At 36.1% G+C, this 23,963-nt stretch overlaps 1 protein-coding gene across 29 annotated transcripts in view; it reads left to right on the top strand.

Moving 5' to 3' along the window:
• The window catches only part of LCORL (ligand dependent nuclear receptor corepressor like), a 177,328-nt gene that overhangs the window by 27,021 nt on the left and 126,344 nt on the right, over nucleotides 1-23,963 (top strand). For all 29 annotated transcript variants that reach the window (XR_012434727.1, XR_012434724.1, XR_012434723.1 and 26 more), the window contains exon 2: nucleotides 23,385-23,450. Coding sequence is in view for 13 of the 29 variants with exons in the window: in XM_045392193.3 (XP_045248128.1) it covers nucleotides 23,385-23,450 (66 nt within the window). In the remaining 16 variants the exon portion in view is untranslated. The remainder of the gene's footprint in view (nucleotides 1-23,384; nucleotides 23,451-23,963) is intronic.

Raw genomic sequence — 23,963 nt, 5'->3', positions numbered from 1 at the left:
ATGTAACAATGAATCGAGTCTAAAGCAAAATAGATTAGATGAAACTTTAAATTGAGGCAGTGATTCTTAAACTATGACTTTTAAGAATGAGTAGGAGTCATCCAGACATGTTTTAGGAATGGAAATGGGAGTTGGAGTGTATTGTGACTGAAGAAACAGCTTCTGTGAATACCTGAAGGATCCACATTTTATAGGGTTTGGGTGTTGGCAGGTGCGAGGGTTAGGGAGTAGCATGATATGAGATGGAATATTGATTTTTCTTCTATTTTGTACTGAAATATGGAATATTATAAAACAAAATAGCATTATGACAATATGGCAATGAAAATAGAAAAGCAGCTTTTAAATGGTAATTTTAAAATATTTTCATTTTGATACTTGAAGAAAACTTGTTTTAATTAATTTAATTAGGAAATTAGACCCCATCTTCCACCTGCATACTGATGTCCTTTAAGTCTTTGTTTCTACCTCCTGATATATTTGTTTGGTTTATGCCCCACATATCCAACCAAAAATGAACTTCATTTGAATCTACCACTCAAAGCAAAACAAACCTCATGGATTTCTTATCTTGGTGAATATTTAATCACTCTGTTTCTCAAGCCAGAACTTTTTTACTTCTCTCACTCCCACCTCAAAATAATGAAGCTGTGTCACTAAATTATTTCCATTTAATTGTATTGCTCAACACTATCTTCTTTCTCTCAGGTAAACTTCCACCACCTAAATGTACATTCTTGTCTTTCCTCTGATGTATTTCTGCAAGCTTTCTAACCATCCTGTCTTCATTCTTTTCCTTTTTCAGTCTATCTGCCACGTGCTGTTTGAGCAGTCCTTTCTGGATGTAAAGCTAATCCCGTTTCTTGACTTCAGGGCTTTCTATGGTTCATTTGGCTTTCAGGATAAAAATTAACTCCGTGGCAAAATATAACTAGGCTCCTCAGGATCTGTGTTGCACACGTCTTAAGCCTTTTATATTGTCCTCCTTTCATATCACATTCTTACCCATTTTTTTTTTTCAATTTGTAGACATAGGTATTTAAATTTAAGTTAATTAGGCCGGGTATGGTGGCTCCTGCTTGTAATCCCAGCACTTTGGGAGGCGGAGACATGAGGATCACTTGAGGTCAGGAGTTCAAGACCAGCCTGGTCAACATGGTGAAACCTGCCTCTACTAAAAATACAAAAAAAATTAAGGCAGTTGTGGTGGCACATGCCTGTAATCTCAGCTGCTTGGAAGGCTGAGGCAGGAGAATTGCCTGAACCCGAGACAGAGGTTGCAGTGAGCCTAGATTATGCCACTGCACTTCAGCCTGGGCGACAGAGCGAGGGTCTGTCTCAAATAAATAAATTTAAATAGAATTAAATAAAATTTTCTCAGCTACTGTATTGAACAGCGAAGATTCAGAATGTTTCTGTCATCACAGAAAATTTTATTGGATAGTGCTCTTCTTAAGCATATCAAGTTTTCTTGTCCCTGTGTCTTTATACATGCTGTTCTCCTTTTCTAAATGTGTAATGTGCCCTTCCTTATTTTGCCTAACTAACATTTGCTCTTCCATTAAGACTCCACTTAGGCATCATCATTTCTGGAAAATGACATCTTTTCCTGTCTCCCCTAACCCTAAAGTCTGTGTGTTGTTACCTTTTGTCTTAGTGTCTTTTTGCATTTAAACCCAGGAGTCAGTGCATAATAGCAAAATTCTAACAAAGTATAAATTACAGTTTTACATTTATGAGTATGGTGCATGGATTTACCAGCATGTGAGTGACACTTAAATGGATCTCTCATCTGAGTACTGAGTAAAGAAGCACTTCACTAGTTAAGTGTGACCTTAGGAAAAGATAGAGTCAGTTTGTTTGTTATGGAGGTCAAAGTTATCAGATTTGCTCCTTGACTGATAGTAATTGCATACCCTTAAGCAAATTTCAAAAAGTAGAATTGAATCTAGCAACTTAAGAATCTGTTCACAGATAAATAGGTAAATTTACAGGTAGATAGAAAAGCATTGCATCAGAATTATACAATGTAATTAAATCAGACGTATTTTCATTATGAAAACACAGCATTAAATTTGTAGCCATCAGATCAGTTTTAATAGCATTATGATAAGCAGTGATATAGTCTGGCTCTGTGTCCCCACCCAAAATCTCATGTTGAATTGTAATCCCCACGTGTTAGGGGAGGGACCTTGTGGGAGGTGATTAGATCATGGGCGTGGTTCCTTCATGCTGTTCTTGTGATAGTGAGTTCTCACGAGATCTGATGGTTTTCCCCACTTCACTCAGCACATCTCTCTCCTGCTGCCATGTGAAGAAGTACACATTTACTTCCTTTTCCACCATGATCACAAGTTACTTGAGGCCTCCCTAGCCGTGTAGAACTGAGAGTCAATTAAACCTCTTTCCTTTATAAATTACCCAGTGGGTATTTGTTCATAGCAGCATAAAAATGAACTAATATAAGCAGATTGGGGAATATTGAAAACGTTGTGGTATGTATTCTGAAGTTTATAGTATGATTACTTGTCATCAGAAAGTTTTACCTCTGCTCGCCTTTTATCCATTACTCTGCATCTCACCATCACTTTGTGTACTTCACTTCTGTAATCATAATTTCAGATATACCTCTCTGTGAGGGTGAGGATGAGGGTGAGGAGAGATTAGATTGAGCAAAGTTTAGGGCTTCAGATATGGTATTAGTGGGTATTACAAAATATTTTATTTTTTTCTTTTTAAAGGAGGGCAGGCTTGAGATTTTTGTCCATGGCTGGTCTTGTGCCCTAAGAAAGGGGCAAAAGACATGTTCTGCCTCTTGTCTATTTGTAATAAATTTGGTGACTGTATTTTATTTACCAGAGATCTGGATACATGTTCTAAAAAGAGATGGGTTTTTACAATTGTGGTTTTGGGTTTGTTCATTCAGCAATATGAGGCTATCGTGGAATAAGTTTAGATGCCAAATATGTATCCGAATGGCTTATGGAAATAATAGATTTCCCAAGATATTTCTGATTTCAAATATTCCAACTTGGAATGTGTGACTGTCAGAACCCCAGTTTTCTGAACTCAGTTGACTCCAGTTACATTTGGGATTAGAAAAGCTTCTTTGATATAGCTTAGATACTTTGAATTGTGTGACACAAATAGGTATGGTAAGCATTTAAAGATGAACAGATATTAATGAGGAATGGTTTAATTAGAGGCTCTTTCCTTGAAGACACAGAATTTGAGTTAGACAGAAGAAGGAATGGAGAAGAACAAGGAGTAGAGGCCTTAAAAGCAAAGAAGAATGAATGAGCAGAGTATTGGGGAATAATTGAAACAGAGGAACACCAGAGTAGAGTGGAGGATTAACTAGTGATAAGAGAGATTATGCTAGGTAAACTAGGACTAACTTAAATTCTTTTATTAATCTTTTATTTATTAAAAAAATTTATTTCTTTGAATTTTCCTCTAATTTTCCTAAGCTCTTCTATAAAATGTTATATTGATGTGAATATACCTCATTATCCTTACATTTACTCTTAAAAAGCTTTTTTTTTTTTATTTTTTTTGAAGGTAGTTTTTCTGTGTGTACTCTGGAACATGATTTTGCTTTCGAATCATTGTTGTGCCCCCATACAAAATGCCTTTTATTTTTGAGGATCATGGACTTTTTAGTATGGCATGAGTGTGCTAAAAGCCAGATATCTTTCCATATTCACTGGTGGCTTTGACACCTAGTTTTTAATCTGCCATCCTTACTTTAAACGCTGATAGTGCAGTCGTCAGTCAGGGCCAGGACAGGGCTGATGCCCTGCGTGGAGATGCTACACCACCAGCAGAAAGCCGAGACCTGCTTACCTGTACCTGTTCACTTGTAATAAAAAGAATTCTCACAGAAAAAACAAAAACAAAAACAAGATGGGAATTTAATATATGAATTTATAGTCACTGTCATTAATAATGAACTTTACCCTTAGTGCATATCATGATGCAGTAGGCAGAATTCTAAGACAGCCCTCAAGACCAACCCTCCCACCCCACCCCACTCCCCCACCTCATGATTAGTTTGTTACAAGGCACAGTTGACATTAAGAGAGAGATTATCTGAGTAGGTCTGACCTAAACTTAAATGAGCCTTTTTAAGCAGAGGATTTTTTTGTTTTGTTTTGTTTTGTTTTTCCCTGCTGGTGGTAGAAGAGGATGTGGGAGATTCAAATTCTCTGCACAGTTGCTGGCTTGAAGATGGAGGGAGCTACATATTAAGTAATAAAGGTGGCCTCTAGGAGCTAGAGGATGGCCCTTGGCTGACAGTAAGAGAATGAGGACCTCTGTCCTGCAACCACACCAAACTAAATTGTGCTAACAAGAAGGAACTTGGAAGCAGATTTTCCCTGGCACCTCCAGATGAGAACTCAGCTTGGTCAACCAGCCACATCATACCAGGCTTCTGACCTAAAGAGCTGTGATGAATAAATTTGTGTTCTTTTAAGGCACAGAGTTTGTGGTCTTTTGTTATATCGTGGTAAATAAATAATACACATGCCTTGAATGATCAACTAATGATTTTTATGACTTGAACAATATGAAAACATTTTATAGTATTTTTAATTTTATCTTTTTCTTTTTTATTTTGAACATACATGCAGATATTGAGGGTACACAGTCAAGTTTTTACTGATGGGACTTGTGTTCCAAAAGTTTGGGAGATACTTCTGCAGACTCTGTACCTAGAATTTTTCAATATCTGAAATCATAAAGTCTAGTGTAATTCACTGGCTGCTACTATCTCGAACTCAGTAAACTTGTTTTGGTGTCATTGAAACATTTTGCCCTTGACACTGCCCATCTCTTTCCCCATGTGCCCAATTAACAAATTCTTTTACTCTGGATCAAAGTAAAAAGAGGTGCCATAGAAGGAAATCGTTATTCTGATAAAGATATGATATCTACAAAAAATCTACGGCAAGTATTATATGTGACTTCAAAATGTTATAAGAATTTCATTGTAATCAGTAAAATGGAAAGGATGCTCATTATTTCCAGTTTTGTTTAACATTACCTTGAGGAGATCATCAAAACAATAAAATAAAGGAAAATAATTTGGAAGAGGAATTACAGTTATCGTTTTCCACAGGTATTTGTATAGAAGTGTAAGAGAATCTATAGATATACTATTAAAGCTGGTCAGTTTAGCAAGTGTTTTGGATGCAAATTGGCCACATCCATGTAAACCAAAAAGAAGGGGTTGTTTTTGTTTTGTATTTATTCATTTATTTTTGAGATGCAGTCTCAGTCTGTGCCCCAGGCTGGAGTGCAGTTGCGCGATCTCGCCTCACTGCAACCTCCACCTCCCAAGTTCAAGTGATTCTCCTGCCTTGCCTCCTGAGAAGCTGGGATTACAGGCACACACCACCACGCCCAGCTGATTTTTGTGTTTTTCATAGAGAGAGGGTTTCGCCATGTAGGCCAGGCTGGTCTCGAACTCCTGACCTCAAGTGATCCACCTTCCTTGATCCTAAAGTGCTGGGATTACAGGTGTGAGCTGCCATGCCCAGCCAAAAACAAGATTATTTTTAAGTTAACATTTTTGATGATTATAAAAACTATAATGTAAGCAAGAATAATTCCAATAAACAATGTGCTAGACCTTTATTAAAGAAATGATAAAATGTTACTAAGAATATTTTTAAAATCATAAAATAGTGATGTTTAACACACTGCAGTGTTAGCTTAGGAGTAGATGAGCAGATGAATGGAAAGTCTAAAAAGAAAGTCACAAAGAAACATGAGAAACATAGCGAAACCTTGTCTCTACTAAAATAAAAAAATAAGCCAGGTATGGTGGTGCATGCCTGTGGTCCTAGCTACTCAGGAGGCCGGATCAGGAGGATTACACGAGCCCAGGAAGTGCAGTAGTGAGCTGTGATAGTGCCGCTGGACCTCAGCCTGAATTCCAGAATGAGATCCTGTGTATTAGTTTGTTTTCACACTGCTGATAAAGACATACCCAAGACTGGGCAATTTACAAAAGAAAAGAGGCTTACTGGACTTGCAGTTCCACATGGCTGGGGAGGCCTCACAATCACGGTGGAAGGCAAGGAGGAGCAAGTCACATCTTACGTGGATGGCAACAGGCAGAGAGAACTTTGTGCAGAGAAACTCCCATTTTTAAAACCATCAAATATCAGAGATTTATTCACTATCACCAGAACAGCATGGGAAAGACCCGCCCCTATAATTCAGTCATCTTCCACTGGGTCCCTCCCACATGGGAATTACGGGAGCTACAAGATGAGATTTGGGTGGGGACACACAGCCAAACCATATCATCCTGTATGAAGAAAAAGACAATCCACAGGCTTGAAGAAAATATTTGCAGATGGATGAATATCTCATAAGGGATTTGTGTTCAAAATAACTCTCTTACAGCTCTATAATGAAAAGACAAATAACTCAATTGAAAAATGGGCAAAAAATTTTAATAGACATTTCACCAAGTAACTTACATGAAATGCCAATGAACACATGAAAAAATGTTCAACATCGTCACTAGGGAAATGAGACTGCACTTTGCATCCACTAGAATGGCTATAATCAAAGTGTTGGTAAAGATGTGGAGAAATTGTTATGGGAATGGTGCAGGCATTCTGGAAAGCAGTTTGTCAGTTTTTTAAAATGTTAAATATAGACTTACCATAGACCCAGCAATTATATTCCTATAGACCTACCTAGTAGAAATGAAAATCTATTCCATGTAAATTTCATAGCAGTTTTATTCACAATAGCAGGCTGAGCGCGGTGGCTCAAGCCTGTAATCCCAGCACTTTGGGAGGCTGAGACGGGTGGATCACGAGGTCAGGAGATCGAGACCATCCTGGCTAACACGGTGAAACCCCGTCTCTACTAAAAAATACAAAAAACTAGCCGGGCGAGGTGGCGGGCGCCTGTAGTCCCAGCTACTCGGGAGGCTGAGGCAGGAGAATGGCATAAACCCGGGAGGTGGAGCTTGCAGTGAGCTGAGATCTGGCCACTACACTCCAGCCCGGGCGACAGATCGAGACTCCGTCTCAAAAAAAATAGCAAAAAATGGAGACAACCCAAAGTTTCATTAGCTAGCAAATCGATAAACAAATGTAGTATATCCATACAATGGAATGCTATTCAGCAATAAAAAGAATTGGAGTACTGATGTATGCTACAACATGATGAATCTCAGACACATTATGCTCAGTGAAAGAAACCAGACACAAAAGTGCATTCTCTTTATATACAGTATCAGAAAAGGCAAATGTATAGAGATGGAAAGTGAATGAATTTTATGGTAGTAAATTATTATTCTTTTTTTAATTATACTTCATGTTCTAGCGTACATGTGCACAACATGCACATTTGTTACCTATGTATACATGTGCCGTGTTGGTGTGCTGCACCCATTAACTCATCATTTATATTAGGTATTTCTTTTAATGCTATCCGTTCCCCCTCCCCCAACCCTACAACAGGCTCCAGTGTGTGGTGTTCCCCTTCCTGTGTCCAAGTGATCTCATTGTTCAGTTCCCACCTATGAGTGAGAACATGCAGTGTTTTGTTTTCTGTCCTTGCAATAGTTTGCTGAGGATGATGGTTTCCAGCTTCATCCATGTCCCTACAAAGGACACAAACTTATCCTTTTTTATGGCTGCACAGTATTCCATGGTGTGTATGTGCCACATTTTCTTAATCCAGTCTGTCACTGATGGACATTTGGGTTGGTTCCAAGTCTTTGCTATTGTGAATAGTGCCACAATAAACATACGTGTGCATGTGTCTTTATAGCGGCATGATTTATAATCCTTTGGGTATATACCCTGTAATGGGATGACTGGGTCAAATGGTATTTCTAGTTCTAGATCCTTGAGGCATCGCCACACTGTCTTCCACAATGGTTGAACTAGTTTACAGTCCCACCAACAGTGTAAAAGTGTTCTTATTTCTCCACATCCTCTCTAGCACCTGTTGTTTCCTGACTTTTTAATGATTGCCATTCTAACTGGTGTGAGATGGTATCTCATTGTGGTTTTGATTTGCATTTCTCTGATGGCTAGTGATGATGAGCCTTTTTTCATATGTCTGTTGGCTGCATAAATGTCTTCTTTTGAGAAGTGTCTGTTCATATCCTTTGCCCACTTTTTGATGGAGTTGTTTGTTTTTTTCTTGTAAATTTGTTTGAGTTCTTTGTAGATTCTGGGTATTAACCCTTTGCCAGATGAGTTGATTGCAAAAATTTCCCCATTCTGTAGGTTGCCTGTTCACTCTGATGGTAGTTTCTTTTGCTGTGCAGAATTTCTTTAGTTTAATTAGATCCCATTTGTCAATTTTGGCTTTTCTTGCCATTGCTTTTGGTGTTTTAGACATGAAGTCCTTGCCCATGCCTATGTTCTGAATGGTATTGCCTAGGTTTTCTTCTAGGGTTTTTATGGTTTTAGGTCTAACATTTAAGTCTCTAATCCATCTTGAATTAATTTTTTTATAAAGTGTAAGGAAGGGATCCAGTTTCAGCTTTCTACTTATGGCTAGCCAGTTTTCCCAGCACCATTTATTAAATAGGGAATCCTTTCCCCATTTCTTGTTTTTCTCAGGTTTGTCAGAGATCACATGGTTGTAGATGTGTGGTATTATTTCTGAGTACTCTGTTCTGTTCCATTCGTCTATATCCCTCTTTTGGTGTATGGTAGCAAATTCTATCTCAATAAAGCTATGAATGGACAAGAAATACAGACCCACATCATTTTGAGACTTCATGAGTAATGAAAGTGGCCTGAAATCGAATGGTGCTTCAGATAAAATTGATTTTCTGTTTTATACTGTTTATAAGTTTATAAGAAAAAATTAATTCCAACATATTAAAGAACCACATGTGAAAAACCAAATGCACACTCGTATTCACATGTAAAATTATTTTCGACTTTCAAAAATTTTTCTTACGTAAGAAAAAATAAACCATAAAACAAGATACAAAAAAAGGTTAAACTATGGTACACTAAACCAAAAGAACCACTCAAAAACAAAATGAAAAGTTAAGTCATAATTGGGAATGTTTGCAATTTATGACTTTGATAGTTATTACCCAGAATACATAAAACTATGCCTGAATTCTTAAAAGGCCAACAGTTCGGTTGAGAAGTGGCCAAAGCTGAAATAGCAATAATTGAATTCAGAATATAGATAGAAAAAAAAAATCATTGAGATTCGGGAGAACAGCAAAACCCAATCAACAGAAAGTAAGAATCACAATAAAATGATATAGGAGCTGAAAGACAAAATAGCCAGTATAAATAAACAAACAAGCAACACACCTAACTGATCTGATAGAGCAGAAAAACACACTACAAGAATATCACAATGCAGTCATAAGTAGTAACAGCAGAATAGACCAAGCTGAGGAAGTGATCTCGGAACTTGAAGACTGGCTTTCTGAAATAAGACAGTCAGACAAAGAAAATAGAACGAAAAGGAATGAACACAGTCTCCAACAAATATGGGATTATGTAAAGAGGCCAAACCTACAAATCACTGGCATCCCTGGAAGGGACAGGGAAATAGAAAACAACCTGGAAAACATATTTCAGGATATCACCCATGAAAACCTCACCAACCTCACTAGAGAGGCCAACAGTCAAATTCAGAAGATACAGAGAACGCCTGGAAGATTCTGTGCAAGGTCATACCTATGATACGTAATCATTACATTTTCCAGTGTCAGAATGAAAGAATGTTAAAGGTAGCTGGAGAGAAGGGGCAGGTCATTTACAAAGGGAACCCTATCAGGCTAGTAGCAGACCTCTCAGCAGAAACCCTACAAACCAGAAAAGATTTGGGGCTTACACTCAACATTCTTAAATAAAAATATTTTCAACCAAGATTTTTATATCCAGCCAAACTAAGCTTCCTAAGCAAAGGTGAAATAAGATCCTTTTTAAATAAGCAAATATTGAGGGTATTTGTTACCATCACACCTGCCTTATGAGAGATCTCAAAAGAACCATTAAATGTAGAAAGGAAAAATCATTACTAGCCAATAAAGGAACACTTAAGTACACAGACAAGTGACACTGTAAAGCAACCACACAAACAAGTCAGCATAATAACCAACAACAGAATAACAGGGTCAAATCCACACATATCAATACTGATATTGAATGTAAATAGGTAAAATGCACCGTTTAAAAAGCAGAGAGTAGCAAACTGGATAAAAAAGCAAGACCCAGTGGTATGCCATCTTCAAGAGACCCACCTCACACACAGTGGCACCCATAGGCTGAAAATAAAAGGATGGAGGAAAATCTACCGAACAAATGGAAATGAGAAAAAAGCCAGGGTTGTAATCCTAATGTCAGACAAAACAGACTTTAAACCAACAACGATCAAAAATGGCAAAGAAGAGCATTAAATAAGGGTAAAGGGTTCAATTCAACAAGAAGACCTAACTATTCTAGATATACTTGCACCCAGCAGAGGAGCAACCAAATTCATAAAGCAAATTCTTAGAGACCTACAAAGATATTTACACTCCCACACGATAAAAATGGGAAAGTTCAGCACTCACCTGAGGGTATTAGATCATCAAGGGAGAAAATTAACAAGATATTCAGGACCTGAATTCAGCATTGGACCAAATGGATCTGATAGACCTCTACAGGACTCTCCATCCCAAAACAAGAGTATACATAGTTCTCATCACCACATGGCACATGGCACATCACATACTTTAAAACTGACTGCACAATCGGACTTAAAACAATCCTCAGCAAATGCAAAAGAATGAAAATCATACTAAAAACTCAGACCACAGCTCAATAAAAATGTAAATTAAAACTTTAAAAAAATCACTCAAAACTATGCAATTACATGAAAATAAAACAATGTGCTCCTGAATAGCTTTTGGATAAATAATGAAATTAAAGCAAAAATCAACAAGTTCTATGAAACTATTGAGAACAAAAATACAACACACCAGAATCTCTGGGGCACAAGTAAGACAGTGTTAAGAGTGAAATTTATAGCACTAAATGCCCACATCAAAAAGTTAGAAAGATCTCAAATTAATAGCCTAATATCACAAGTAAAAGAACTAGAGAAGCAAGGGCAAACTAACCCCAAAGTTAGCAGAAAACAAGAAATAACCAAATTCTGAACTTAACTGATGGAGATTGAGACAAGAAAAATCATTCAGAAGATCAGCGAATTCAGGAGTTGTTTTTTGAAAAAATTAATAAGATAGGTCACTAGCTAGATAATACAGAAGAGAGAAGACCTAAATAAGCACAATTAGAAAAGACAAATGATGTTACCACTGACTCCATGGAAATACAAATAACCATCAGAGGTGACTACAAACATCCCTATTCATACAAACTAGAAAACCTAGAAAAGATGGATAAATTTCCACCCCCCACAACTGAACCAGGAAGAAATAGATTCCCTGAAGAGACCAATAATGAGCTCCTAAATTGAATCAGTAGAATACCCTACCAACCTAAAGCAGCTCAGGACCAGATAGAATCACAGCCGAATTCTACCAGATACACAAACAAGAGCTGGTACCATTGCTACTGAAACTTCCAAAAAATATAGGAAGAGTATCTCCTCCCCAACTCATTGTATGAGGCCAGCATCATCCTGATACCAAAACTTGGCAGAGACACAACAATAAGAGAACTCCAAGATGGTATCCTTGATGAACATAGATGCAAAAATCCTCAACAAAATACTTGGAGACTGAATCCAGTGGCACATCAAAAAGCTAATACACCACTATCAGGTAGGCTTTATCCCTGGGATGCAAGATCGGTTCAATGTATGCAAGTCAATAAATTTGATTCATCATACAAACAGAACTAAAGACAAAAACCACGTGATTATCTCAGCAGATACAGAAAAGGCTTTCGATTTATTGATTCAGTTTCCCTTCGTGTTAAAAATTCTCAATAAACTAGGTATTGAAGGAACACACCTCAAAATAATAAGAGCCACGTATGAAAAACCCACAGCCAACATCATACTGAATGAGCAAAAGCTGGAAGCATTACCCTTGAAAACTGACACATGACAAGAATATCCTCTCTCACCACTTCTGTTCAACATAATGTTGGAAGTGCTGGCCAGAGTAGTCAGACAAGAGACAGAAATAAAGCACATCCAAATATGAAAAGAGGAAGTCAAACTATACCTGTCTATAGATGACATGATTCTATATCTAGAAAACCCAATAGTCTCAGCCCAGAAGCTCCTGCAGCAGATAAACAACTTCAACAAAATTTCAGGATACAAAAGCAATATACAAATATTACTCTCATTCCTATACACCAACAACAGCGAGCCGAGAGCCAAATCAGGAACTCAGTCTCATTCACAGTTGCCACAAAAAGAATAAAATACCTAGGAATACAGCTAACCAGGGAGATGAAACATCTCTACAGTGAGAATTACAAAACACTACTCAGATAAGTTAGAGATGACACAAACAAAAGGGAAAACCTTCCTTGCTCATGAATAGGAAGAATCAGTATCATTAAAATGACCATTTTCCCCTAAGCAATTTACAGATTCACTGCTATTTCTATCAAACTGTCAATAACATTCTTCACAGAACTAGAAACTACTATTTGTAAATTTGTATTGAACCAAAAAAGAGCCTGAATAGCCAAGGCAATCCTAAGCAAAAAGAACAAAGCTAGAGGCATCACATTACCTGACTTCAAACTATACCACAGGACTACAGTAACCAAGACAACATGGTACTGATACAGAACTAGACATATAGACCAATTGGATGGAATAGAGAGCACAGAAATAAGGCCATATACCTACAACTGTCTTATCTTCAACAAAGCTAACAAAAACAAGTAATGAGGAAAGGACTTCCTTTTCAATAAATGGTGCTGGGATAACTGGCTAGCCATGTGCAGAAAATTGAAACTAGACCCCCACCTTATACTTTATACAAAAATTAACTCAAGATGAATTAAAGACTTAAATGTAAAACCCAAAACTATAAAAAGCCTTGAAGACAACCTAGGCAGTACCATTTAGGACACAGGCATGGCAAAGATTTCATGACAAAGATGCCAAAAGCAATTGCAGTGAAAGCAAAAATTGGCAAATGGGAACTAATTAAAGAGCTTCTGCACAGCAAAAGAAACTATCAACAGAGTAAAGAGACAACCTGCAGAATGGGAGAAAATATTTGCAAACTATGCATCTGACAAAGGTTTAATTTCCAGCATCTATAAGGAACTTAAATTTACAAGAAAAAAAAATTCCATTAAAAAGTGGGCAAAGGACATGAACAGACACTTTTCAAAAGAAGGTGTGCATGCAGCCAACAAGTGTATGAAAACAAGCTCAATATCACTGATTATTGGATAAATACAAATCAAACCACAGTGAGATAATATCTCACACCAGTCAGAATGGCTGTTACTAAAAAGTAAAAATATACCATGCTGGCAAGGTTGTGGAGAAAACAGAACACTTACACACTTGGTGGGAGGATAAATTAGTTCAACCATTGTGGAAAGCATTATGGGCAGTTCCTCAAAGAGCTGAAAGCAGAACTACCATTCAAACCAGCAATCCCATTACTGGGTGTATGCCCAAACGAATATGAACTGTTGTATTGTAAAAGACACATGCACGCATATGTTCATTGCTGCACTATTCACAATAGTAGAGACATGGAATCAACCTAAATACCCATCACTGATAGATTGGATAAAGAAAATTTGGGGTGTGTGTGTATACGTATATATACACACACACATATATATACACATATATGTATATATACATACTCATAGATATACACATATATGTATATACATATGTATGTATACATATATATGCATATATACACACCCCCCCCCCATGGAATACTGTGCAGCCATGAAAAAGAACAAGCTCATGTCCTTTGCAGGGACGTAAATGGAGCTGGAGGCCATCATCCTTAGCAAACTAACACAGGAACAGAAAATCAAATACCACATATTCTACCATATAAATGATGAGAACACATGGATTCAAAGAGGGGAGCAACAGACACTGGGACCTGCTTGAGGATGGAGGGTGTAAGGAGCAAGAGGATCAGAAAAAATAACTATTAGGTATTAGACTTATTACCCAGGTGATGAAATAGTCTACACCAAACCCCTGTGACATCAGTTTGCCTATATAACAAACTTGCACATGTACCCCTGAACCTAAAATAAAAGTAATAAGAAAAGCCTGGATGACTCTAGCCTGTCATCCAGGCTAGAGTGCAGGAGCGTGATCATGGCTTAGCTCACTGCAGCCTCAGCCTCCTGGGCTCAGGTGATCCTTGCACTTCAGCCTCCTGAGTGGCTGGGACTACAGGTGCATGCCACCACTCCAAGCTAATTTTTTTTTAATATATATATAGAGAGATGAGATTTCGCCATGTTTCCCGGACTCAAGCACTCTGCCCACCTCAGCCTCCCAAAGTACTGGGATTACAGTCGTGAGCCACCATGTCTGGCTAAAGGAAATCTGAAAGTAGAATATTTAAAATATACTGAAACTCAATAATCAGAGAACTGCAAATTAAAATGGGAATAATTTTGTATTCATGAGTTGGACAAATATGAAGTCTGATGATAACTTTTGGTGACCATTTGGGGACAATAGGAACTCAAATATTGTTGGTAAGATTGTTAAGATGATTCAGCCATACAATGCAATATTTATTGTAGTAAAGTTTAAAATATTCATACTCTAGGGTCAAGTAATCCTACTTAAAGATTTCTACTCAGTAGAAACTACCAGTCGGACAGGATAAGCCATTTATGGAAGGTTCCAATACAGCAATGTTTGTAATAACAATAACAACAAAAAAGTTATCTAGCTTTCAGTAGGGAAATGGGTAACTATGTACTTATACAAATGAACTCTATAGTATGATCAATCTTAAAGAACTATGAATTTTGGTCTTTGGAAGGGTTAAGTTATCTAAATCAGTGGTCCCTAACCTTTTTGGCAGCAGGGGCCAGTTTCATGAAAGACAGGTTTTCCATGGACAGGGGCATGGTTTTGGGATGAAACTGTTCCACCTGAGATCATTAGGCATTAGATTCTCATAAGGAGTACACAATCCAGAATACTTCACAAGTGCAGTTGACAATAGGGCTCATATTCCTGTGAGAATCTGATCTAACAGGAGGCACAGCTCAGGAGGTAATGCTTGCTTGCCCGCTGCTCACCTCCTGCTGTGTAGTCCCTTTCCTAACAGGCCACAGACTGGTACTGGTCCATGGCCCTGGGGGTTGAGGACTCATGCTCTAAATCAACCTTTCTTCTAAAAATGAAAAGTGCTGGATTTTTAAAAAGTTTCAAATGGCTAAGAATTAAAAAGACAGTTGAGAATACGCAAGCTAATTTCAGAGGTAAGTAGAAAATGAGAGGTAAAAAGCTGCTTAAGCTTGAAGTCTTTGTTAGTACCACATATTTGTGTTTTCATGGCTGTTTAAACAAGAGGATCACAATTCTAGTGCCATAGCCTGTCCAAATAGTTCTATGGGAGATCGTCTTTACATTAAGCTGCGACATCAAAGAATTATGCTTTAGGATAAACGCAAGTGGATGTAAATCATCTTGCCTTTCCCCAGTCCCAAAAGCTTGCCTTGGTGATGATCAGAGCAGGAAAAGAAAAGTAAAGGTAGAAAATATCAAATATTGAACTTGCCACAGACCAGCCCTCTAGTAGATCTGTACCCTGAGTCAATCAAGGAACTTCAAGTCATGAAATTAGTTTGAAGCAGGGATGAGTTTCCTATTAGTGTTGTAATGAATACCACAAGTTTAGTGGCACATGACAAATTTAGTATCTTACAGTTCTGGAGGTCAGAGGTCTAAAATGGGTCTCACTGGGCTATTATCAAACTGTAGGCAGGGACATGTTCCTTTATGGAAAGGTCCAGGTCAGAATCAATTTTCTTGCATTTCCCAACGTTTGCAGGCTGCTAGCATTCCATGGCATGAAGTCTTTTATTTCCAAAGCCAGCAGTGCTGGTTGATTCTTTCACAATTTCATCTCTCTTTTTCTGACCACTCTGCCTCCTCCTTCCCCATATAAGGACCCTTGTGATTATGTTGAATCCACCAGGATAATCTTATTTTAAGGTCAGCTGATAAACAACCTTAATTCCATCTGCAGCCAGCCTGTTTCCCCCTTGCCATGTATCTTAGTTTGCTCAAGGGTACTGGGTGCTAGAACTCTCTGGGGGAGAGCACTTCCATTCTAGGCCTTAGAAAATTTGATCTTTTGAGGGCAAAAGCCAGTAAGTACTGAATTAATTGCATGAAGAAACAAGGCAAGATGAGCAAGAGCCATCAGACTGCAGAAACAGACTCACTCAAGAAAAAGTATTGAAATGATTGGATACCAAGTTAATTTTTAATACTGATTTTTATAATATTTCATATTTAAAGAAATAAATTATAGACCTAGATAACTGCAAGGTATGGAGAGCTATTAAAAAGTTTTTAAGTTTTGAAAAAACAGCATAAAGCTTGTATAAATTGTTGAAATTAACAAGTCAGAGGATGAACGTCTACCTCTGTGCATGAGGGAGTAACAGAGTTTGGACTTACCTTCTCCTGTAGACAGCTGGGAAACTGGACCACATATGCACAGACAGTGGAAAACAGGGAGCACAAAACTGGTCCCTGAGAATAAGGAAACTAATGATTTAGGCCATATGATCATGCCAGCTTTTTTGCTTGTAGGTAATTTGCAGATTATAGCACAGACAGGGTTGGCCTAAAAAGAGCCCAGTGGGCTTGCTGACTTAAGAAGGCAGAGATCTGCCTTTAGTGTATTGTGAGTGGCTGGAATTTATGAGGTCATTGTACCAGAACGGAGAGAGCTGCAGAGAGAAAGAGCTCAAGAAATCAGCATGCAGCGGTGCCCTTGAATCTGGCTGAAAACCAGTTCGTGTGTGTAGGGTGACATCCATAAAACCTGACAAATAACACCTTTGGGAAAGCAGTTTCTGGGACATATAATGCAAACAATTTTCAGAACTTATACAGGACTGGCAATCATGATTCAAGTTCCCACCACCCAAAGTGAAAGCAGTCATCGAAGCCAAGAAAGCTAAACTTTTGGTTTTTTTTCTTTTTGAGACAAGGTCTCGCTCTATTGTCCAGACTAGTGTGCAGTGATGTGATCATAGCTCACTTCAGACTCCCAACTCCTGGCTCAAGCATTCCTTCACTTCAGCCACCCAATTGGCTGAGACTATAGGTGTGTGCCACCACTCTGGGCTAAGTTTTTAGATGTTTTTGTAGAGAAGGGGTCTTGCTTTGTTGGCCATGCTGGTCTCAAACTCTTGGTCTCAAGCAATCTTCTTAACCTCAGCCTCTCAAGGTCTTGGTATTATAGGCATGAGCCACTGTGCCCAGCCCTTTAAAAACCTTCCTTAAAAACCCCAAAATGAACTTTAAGTAACTTACCTTCCTGAGTAAACATGGTCTGACTCCCTTTAAAAATGGGGAACCCTGCACTCACAATATAAAATTCACAATGTCTGGCATTCAAGCAAAAGTACTAGATATGCAAAAAAGCAGAAAAATACAATTCATAATTGGGGGAAATACCATCAGTAGAAATAGAACCAGAAATAATAGATGATAGAAATTGCAAAGAAGTATATTAAAACTGCTATTAAGGTTTGCTAAGTTATGTTCAAGGACTAAAAAGATAACATGAACATAATAAGAGGGAAATGGAGGATTTAGGGTAGAAACAAATGGTTTGTGCATCAAATAGATACCAATACAGAAACAAAAAAAAAATCAGTCCTCTCACACCATCCACAAAATGTAATCAAAATGGGCCACAGACCTAAATGTAAAATTTAAATCTCGATAACTTTTAGGAGAAAGCCTTTGCATCCTTGGGGTAAAGAAAATGATCGTTAGAGCAGAAAAAAACACTGTAAAGAAAATACTGTGCAGCCATAAAAAAGGATGAGTTTGTGTCCTTTGTAGGGACATGGATGCAGCTGGAAACCATCATTCTTAGCAAACTATCACAAGAACAGAAAACCAAACACCGCATGTTCTCACTCATAGGTGGGAACTGAACAATGAGATCACTTGGACTCGGGAAGGGGAACATCACACACTGGGGCCTATCATGGGGAGGGGGGAGGGGGGAGGGATTGCATTGGGAGTTATACCTGATGTAAATGACGAGTTGATGGGTGCTGACGAGTTGATGGGTGCAGCACAGCAACATGGCACAAGTATACATATGTAACAAACCTGCACGTTATGCACATGTACCCTACAACTTAAAGTATAATAATAATAAAAAAGAAAAAAAATTAAAAAAATAAAAATAAAATAAAAAAGAAAAAAAAAAGAAAAACTGGGTAAATTATCAAAATTAACAACTTTTGTTCTTTGGGAAACACCATTAAGAAAACAAAAATGCAAATGATAGACTAGGAGAAATATTCACAACATATATTATTAGACAAAGGAATTGTATCCAGAATATATTTAAAAACAAAATAGGAAAGGCTCTTATAATGTTATGATAAAATGTCTGACAACCCAATTAAAAATTTTGCAAATGATTTGAACAGAGGTATCTGAAGTAAGCCTGTGAAAAGATGGTCAATAGGGAAATACATATTAAAACCACATGGAGACATGAGGATATTAGAATGTTTTCTACAAATCACTCCATTTATTTATTTATTTATTTACTTACTTATTTATAGAAAGCAAAAGAAAAACACAACTAACCAAGTGGTGATTGGGATGTGAATCAGCCATGGTAACTTTCATACATGGATGGCAGATGGCAGGAATGTAAAATGATACAATAATTTTGAAAACAGTTTAGTTTCTTAAAAAACTAAACATAATCCTACTATATAACCCTACAATTGCACTGTTAATTATTTGCACAAGAAAAATGAAAACATATATCCACCAACTTCTGAATAGATTAAAAATTGTAGTATATCTGATATAATGGAATATACTGAGAAATAAACTAGTGATAACCAGCAACAAATAAAGCTCAAAATTATTCTATTGAGTGAAAAAGACCAGCCCCCCCAAAAGAGAGTCTGTTCTGTAAGATTCGATTCTCATGAAAGTCTAGAAAATAGAAACTAATCTGCCATAGAAATCAAAATAATTCTGCAGATTTAGTGAACTCAATAAATAATCAAAATAATTCTGCAGAGTTAGTGAGCTCAACCAGGAAAACCATGCCAAGACACATAATCATTGAACTGCTGAAAATCAGTGATAAAAAGAAAATCTTAAAAGCAGTCAGAGAAAAAGGCACATTATGATGTACAGAGGAACAGGGGAAAGAAAGATTGTAAACTTGCCAGCAACTATGCAAACCACTGGACACTTAAAGCATATCTTCAGTGTGCCAAAAAAAAAAACTGTCATCCTACAACTTTATACCCAAAACAACATTTTTTTAAAAATTGAGACAAATGATTTTGTCTTTTAAGAAAAACGGTAGCTAGTAGAAGATCTTTAAGTATAGGTTTACAAACACACACAAAAAGTGACATTGTGAGTAAATTTAAAAGACTTTCTAATGTTTTAATGTATTTAAAATGTTTTTAAGTAAGTTATATATAATGAGATTTTATTCTTGCATACTATGTATTGATTCTTACATACTAAGTAGTACTATAATGTTTTAAAGTAGATGTTGAAAAGCCAAAGTGAATTTTGTAAACCTTAGGGCAAGCCCTAAAAAATCTAGAAGAGGTATAGCTATTAAGTTTATGGTGGCAACAAAATGGAATACCTCAAACTTCTCATTTAACTTAAAATAATGTTGTAGAGTGGAGAATAGGGAGGGATATATAACAGAGGAAATAAATAGCAAATAAGATGGTAGATATAAACCCAACAATTTTAATACATTCAATTTTAATGGTCTAAACACTGTCCTCAAAAAACAGATATTTTCAGACTGGATAAAAATGCAAGTTTCAACTCTGTTGTCCACAAGAAACTCAATTTGAATATAAAGACATAGGTTAAAAGTTAAAGAATTGGAAAAAAAATACGTAATGAAAATGCTGCTAATCGTAAGAAAGCGGGTGTAGCTGATATAACAGTAGACACAATAGAATTCAGAACAAGGACAAGGAGGAGCATTTTATAATGACGATGCCAATTCACAGAGGGGACATAAAATATGCAATATAAATGTACCCAATAACAGAGTATCAAAATACATGAAGGAAAATTGGCAGAAAAGGAGAAAGGCCAGAAAATCATGAGAGATAAAAGACCCAAAGAACATTATCAATCAGCTAAATCCTAATTAACATTTATAGTACATTCTTCCCAATAAGTACAGACACATTCTTTTCTGTGTTACATGGAATATTCACCAGTGTAGATCATATGCTATCCATAAATTCAGTTTCAGGAAATTTGGAATGACTGTAATGTTACAGTCATTTTTACATGTAATCTTACATGTTTTACAACCTCAAAGAATCTTGTACATTTCAATAACAGGCTAGGCCCAGTGGCTCATGTCTAATCCAAGCACTTTTGGCAGGCTGAGATGGGTGGATCACCTGAGGTCAGGAGTTTGAGACCAGCCTGGCCAACATACATACATACATACATACATACTAAAAATACAAAAACAGCTGGGCATGATGGCATGTGCCTTTAATCCCAGCTACTCAGGAGGCTGAGGCAGGAGAATTCGCATGTACCCAGGAGGTGGACGTTGCAGTGAGCCGAGATCGCGCCACTGCACTCCAGCCTGGGTGACGGAACGAGATTCTGTCTCAAAAAACAAAAAAAAGAATTCAGCAAAGAGAAAGATTTCTGAACAATACCTAAATATTTGAAATTAAGCAACACATTTATATCCTATGGGTAAAATAAGGCATCACAAGGGAAATTATAAACAATTTGAGCTAAATGAAAATAAAGAGACAGTATATCACAGTTTATGGAATAGAGCTAATGTAGTGAATAGAGGGGAATTTATAGCTTTAAATGATTTTATTGGAAAAGAACAAAGGTCTCAAATCAATGATCTAGGCTTCCACCTTAAAAACTTAGAAAAATAAGTTTGAGTGACAATAAAAAATAATTAGAAAGAAGGATATAAAGAGGAAAGGGCAGAAATGAAAAACATAGAAAATGAGTGATCAAGAAGGAAAATAATTGAAATCAAAAGTTGATCTTTTGTAGAAAGATCAATAAAATTACTCAATTTTTAGTCAAGTAATCAGTGAAAAAGGAGAGAAGATACCTAAACTGGTATCAGGAATGAAAGAGGGACATGACTACAGATTCTTCAGATGTTCAAAAGGTATTAAAAGAATTTTTTGAGCAACTTTTTGCCAATAAGTGCTGTAATTTATACAAATTACCAAAACTGAATTAATAAGAAATTGATAGCCTGAATAGTTTTTTTAGTTTTAAAAACTGGGCTTATGATTAAAATTTCACCACAAAGAGAGCTCCAAGTCTGATTAATAATTAATAAATATTACAGTACACAAACTCAAAAAATGGTGAAGGTTGGATCATTTCCCAGTTTTCTTTATGAGGCCGGCATTACTCTTACCAAAACCAAGTAAAGCCATTACAGGAGAAAAGATGCTTTGGAAAGGGGTTTGGGATGTTCCAGGTAATTACTCAGAAGGTCACAAGGGTACCATTTGAGTTGATGGAAATAATTTCTGTCTTGGTTGTGTTCTTGGCAAAATGAAAGTATGGATTTTCAAAAGTTACTGAACTTTATTTTTAAAATGGATACCTTGTATTATATGAAAATTATACCTCAATAAAGTTGACTTTTTTTAAACAAAAAGATGTATTTGTCAGCAGTTTGAACCATAAGAATTTCATGAAGTGGAATTTATAGTAGAAGAAATTAACTAAAATGCAGTAAAGAAAGCCAAAGAGACATAAAATGCAGAAGAGAGTTAGTGGCATGAACACTATAATGAGACCAACTAATACACTTTTGATCAGTCTTAGGAACTGTGTTATCAGCAACAGATGCTCACAAGTGCAGTAATATTTTTGAAGCAAGTCGATGACAGAAAAATAGAGTATCTTCTACTATAAAATAGAATAACCCTTCTATAGAAGGATTTGGGCTTAATCTGTCTGAGTCTCTACCCAGTGTGATAGCTTGCTCAGGCAGTAGGTAGTTCATTCACTTTTTTACCAGGAAATTTCTGCTCATGGGAACTAGTACTGTCATTTCACAAAAGATTTTATTTCATTACATATTTACCAAGTATCATGATAGCTACCTTACTTTGTGAAATCTAAGATATTATTAGTTGTAGGATGCATCAGTAGTTCATGTTTTATTAAATGAAAACCTGTAGCTAGTTTTTTACTATGACAGTAGATTTTAAGATGACTCTTGATTTTGGAGATGTTAATGTTTTTCAAAAGCATCTTACAACTTATAAAATATTTCTGTAGAAGTATTAATAATGTTTTATAATTTAGGAATACCACTGAGAAAATCTACTTTTTCTTTGATTTATAGGGTCTGTCATGCTGTGTTTAGTTTTTTCCTCCCAAATCCACACATGGCTTACATTAGTTCCTTTTCTTAGCTTCTCAATTATTTTGCCATCAGGATTGTATTTTTTTTTTCTTTGGATGTCTGTAGTTGATTGTTGCTTAAAATTAAATATGTTACTTCAAAGTCAAAAATTGTAAAATCTTAAAACTAGTATGTCCAGAAAGTGTATTTTTGAGAAATTAATAAACTAGGGTTTTGTTAACTTGACAAGATTTTCAGTAATTTTTTTTACCTAAAATTTAGGGCAATCTATAGCAATGACCAAATTGTTGTGTTTTCATTTTTACAAGTAAGTTTAAATTGTATGCATCATATATTTAACAGAAAGATTTCTCCCTATTGACACTCATATACTCATTCTTGTAATTGATGTTAAAGATGCTATTTTTTTGTATTTACTTTTTTAACACAAATGTAAACAATTATAATACATGGTCTTCTAATTATTCTTCCCCTCTCTACAAGATTATTACATACAAAATCTGCCCATAATATTTTACCCAGGAATATTTCTAAATGATAAAGTTGTTTAGTTGTTTTAGTAGTGAATATTTGCATTTTGATATTTTAATTTCTTTACAGTCATGTAATTTCTGGTAGTCATTGTGTGACTGTTATATTGTATATTGCCTAGTTCAGCTTAATGCAGCTAGAGGAAAAATACTTCTGATATGTTAAATTAATTTGCTGATTGATACAGAGTTTATGACTTTAAATTGTAAAACATAACTTTTCTAGTAGTTAATATACTTTTCTCTCTTTAAAAACACAGGTTTTGAGAGTATTTTAGAAGGGCTTTATGGACCACGGCTACGAAGAGACCTCAGTTTATTTGAAGGTAATTTTTGAAATTTTATTTAAAAATTGTCATTTCCTATTCTATTTTAAAAATGAAAAATTGTTGTTCTATACTAACTTTATATTAAACATGAATTTATGATCCTATTTAATTAGAAAATATTTTAAAATTAATAAAGTAATCCAGATTTTTTATTACATATCATATTTTTAAAAAATTTTGTATACTAAATCGAAATAGAAAATAAAGCTTGTTTGGGGGTCAGTGATGTAATTTTTGTTGTTTTATAAATTCCATGCCCTAACTTATTCTTAAATAAGATTTTTTAAAAAGTTAATTAAATTAATTGAGTTAGGTAATTGCTTAATCAAATTATTAAACTTTAATTGAATTATTTGATTCAATTTAAGTAAATGTTCAATTGAATAATTGCTTTCTAAAAAGCTATCACCCAAATTTTCACTTTTGTTTGTTCTTTTAATATTTTTCTTAGTGAAACACTTGTGAATATTGGGAAGGAAGAAACAATGGCTAAGTGAACTAATATACATT

The sequence above is a fragment of the Macaca fascicularis genome, chromosome 5, assembly GCF_037993035.2.
Source record: "Macaca fascicularis isolate 582-1 chromosome 5, T2T-MFA8v1.1".
Lineage (NCBI taxonomy): Eukaryota > Metazoa > Chordata > Mammalia > Primates > Cercopithecidae > Macaca > Macaca fascicularis.
The sequence above is the reverse complement of the archived record's forward strand: the minus strand, read 5'-3'. Positions and strand labels throughout refer to the sequence as shown.